The sequence below is a fragment of the Salmo salar genome, chromosome 11, assembly GCF_965601325.2.
Source record: "Salmo salar chromosome 11, fSalSal1, whole genome shotgun sequence".
NCBI classification, from domain to species: domain Eukaryota; kingdom Metazoa; phylum Chordata; class Actinopteri; order Salmoniformes; family Salmonidae; genus Salmo; species Salmo salar.
The window spans coordinates 49,500,001-49,502,500 of NC_138301.1; the positions used below are offsets into that span (position 1 = coordinate 49,500,001).

Here is a 2,500-nt window from a genome sequence, read left to right on the forward strand (position 1 = left end):
GCACAATAGGTTGTAAGCAGTTTATAAACAGGCCTTCAAATAATGTGTGTACATTACTGTCCATGTTGTAGCCCTCAGGAACATTTTCTAAAAGTCTGTAGTCTTCTCTCCCTGTGTTCTCCCTCCCTCCCTCCCTCCCTCCCTCCCTCCCTCCCTCCCTCCCTCCCTCCCTGCCCCATCCCTCCTCCCTCCCTGTGTGTATTTCTGTGTGTGTAACACCTCTCCTCTCCCCCGTACAGCTCAGTGTTCAGTAGAATGTGCCCATGGTCGGTGTGTGTCTCCTGATACGTGTCAGTGTGAACCAGGCTGGGGAGGAGTGGACTGTTCTAGTGGTGAGTCTGCTGTAACACACACACACACACACACACACACACACACACACACACACACACACACACACACACACACACACACACACACACACACACACACACACACACACACACACACACACACACACACACACACACACTGTCAAGTCAAACAGATCCTGCAGCCCTATGACCTTCTGAGTTATTGCACTCCTCTAGTCTCTGTGGTTTACCTCTTTATGACTGAGAGACCAAGGCAGTCGGCAGAGCAGGATGTCAATCTACCATCAGTTTCATATAATAGAGGTGCTGTGGTCAGGAGGGAGGAAGTTAGGTCAATCTACCATCAGTTTAATATGATAGAGGTGCTGTGGTCAGGAGGGAGGGAGTTAGGTCAATCTACCATCAGTTATAATATAATAGAGGTGCTGTGGTCAGGAGGGAGGGAGTTAGGTCAATCTACCATCAGTTATAATATAATAGAGGTGCTGTGGTCAGGAGGGAGGAAGTTAGGTCAATCTACCATCAGTTATAATATAATAGAGGTGCTGTGGTCAGGAGGGAGGAAGTTAGGTCAATCTACCATCAGTTATAATATAATAGAGGTGCTGTGGTCAGGAGGGAGGAAGTTAGGTCAATCTACCATCAGTTATAATATAATAGAGGTGCTGTGGTCAGGAGGGAGAAAGTTAGGTCAATCTACCATCAGTTATAATATAATAGAGGTGCTGTGGTCAGGAGGGAGGGAGTTAGGTCAATCTACCATCAGTTATAATATAATAGCGGTGCTGTGGTCAGGAGGGAGGGAGTTAGGTCAATCTACCATCAGTTATAACATAATAGAGGTGCTGTGGTCAGGAGGGAGGGAGTTAGGTCAATCTACCATCAGTTTAATACAATAGAGGTGCTGTGGTCAGGAGGAAGGGAGTTAGGTCAATCTACCATCAGTTATAATATAATAGAGGTGCTGTGGTCAGGAGGGAGGAAGTTAGGTCAATCTACCATCAGTTATAATATAATAGAGGTGCTGTGGTCAGGAGGGAGGAAGTTAGGTCAATCTACCATCAGTTATAATATAATAGAGGTGCTGTGGTCAGGAGGTAGGGAGTTAGGTCAATCTACCATCAGTTATAATATAATAGAGGTGCTGTGGTCAGGAGGGAGGGAGTTAGGTCAATCTACCATCAGTTATAATATAATAGAGGTGCTGTGGTCAGGAGGTAGGGAGTTAGGTCAATCTACCATCAGTTATAATATAATAGAGGTGCTGTGGTCAGGAGGGAGGAAGTTAGGTCAATCTACCATCAGTTATAATATAATAGAGGTGCTGTGGTCAGGAGGGAGGAAGGGAGATATTGACTGGTCTGTATTGATTCAGTTAAAGGAGTGCAGAGAGAGGGAGGGAAGTGGACATAGAGGTAAACAGTGTCTAACTGTCTAACTGTCCCTTTCTCTGTAATAAATAGGGATGTCTCTCTCTATCTCTCCTCTCTCTCTTCTTTCTTTCTTTCTTTCTTTCTTTCTTTCTTTCTTTCTTTCTTTCTTTCTTTCTTTCTTTCTTTCTTTCTTTCTTTCTTTCTTTCTTTCTTTCTTTCTTTCTTTCTTTCTTTCTTTCTTTCTTTCTCCTCTCCTCTCTCTCTTTCATTTTCCTCTCTATCTCTCTCTCTCTCTCCACCCCACAACCGCAATTCATTAGTGGAGCAGAATCTTCCACTGCCACTTTTCTATCTGACACCTGGTCATCTCTGATTTCTGATGTCTTATGACAGACTCATTCTACAGTAGTTCACCTGGTCATCTCTGATTTCTGATTTCTTATGACAGACTCATTCTACAGTAGTTCACCTGGTCATCTCTGATTTCTGATGTCTTATGACAGACTCATTCTACAGTAGTTCACCTGGTCATCTCTGATTTCTGATGTCTTATGACAGACTCATTCTACAGTAGTTCACCTGTATTGTACCTGACCCAACATGTTTCGTCTGTCTTAGTCCCTTCAGAGTAATGTTATCTAACATGTGATGGATTCAGCCAGCTCAGCTGATTACAGAGTAATGTAATCTAACATATGATGGATTCAGCCTGCTCAGCTGATTACAGAGTAATGTAATCTAACATGTGATGGATTCAGCCTGCTCAGCTGATTACAGAGTAACGTAATCTAACATGTGATGGATTCAGCCTAC

General features: G+C 43.6%; 1 protein-coding gene across 1 annotated transcript in view; it reads left to right on the plus strand.

The window, feature by feature from the left end:
- Positions 1-2,500, plus strand: part of LOC106592139 (multiple epidermal growth factor-like domains protein 10) — a 665,433-nt gene that overhangs the window by 19,518 nt on the left and 643,415 nt on the right. Inside the window, exon 2 of the mRNA XM_082958003.1 lies at positions 240-332. Coding sequence (XP_082814129.1) covers positions 240-332 — 93 coding nt within the window. The remainder of the gene's footprint in view (positions 1-239; positions 333-2,500) is intronic.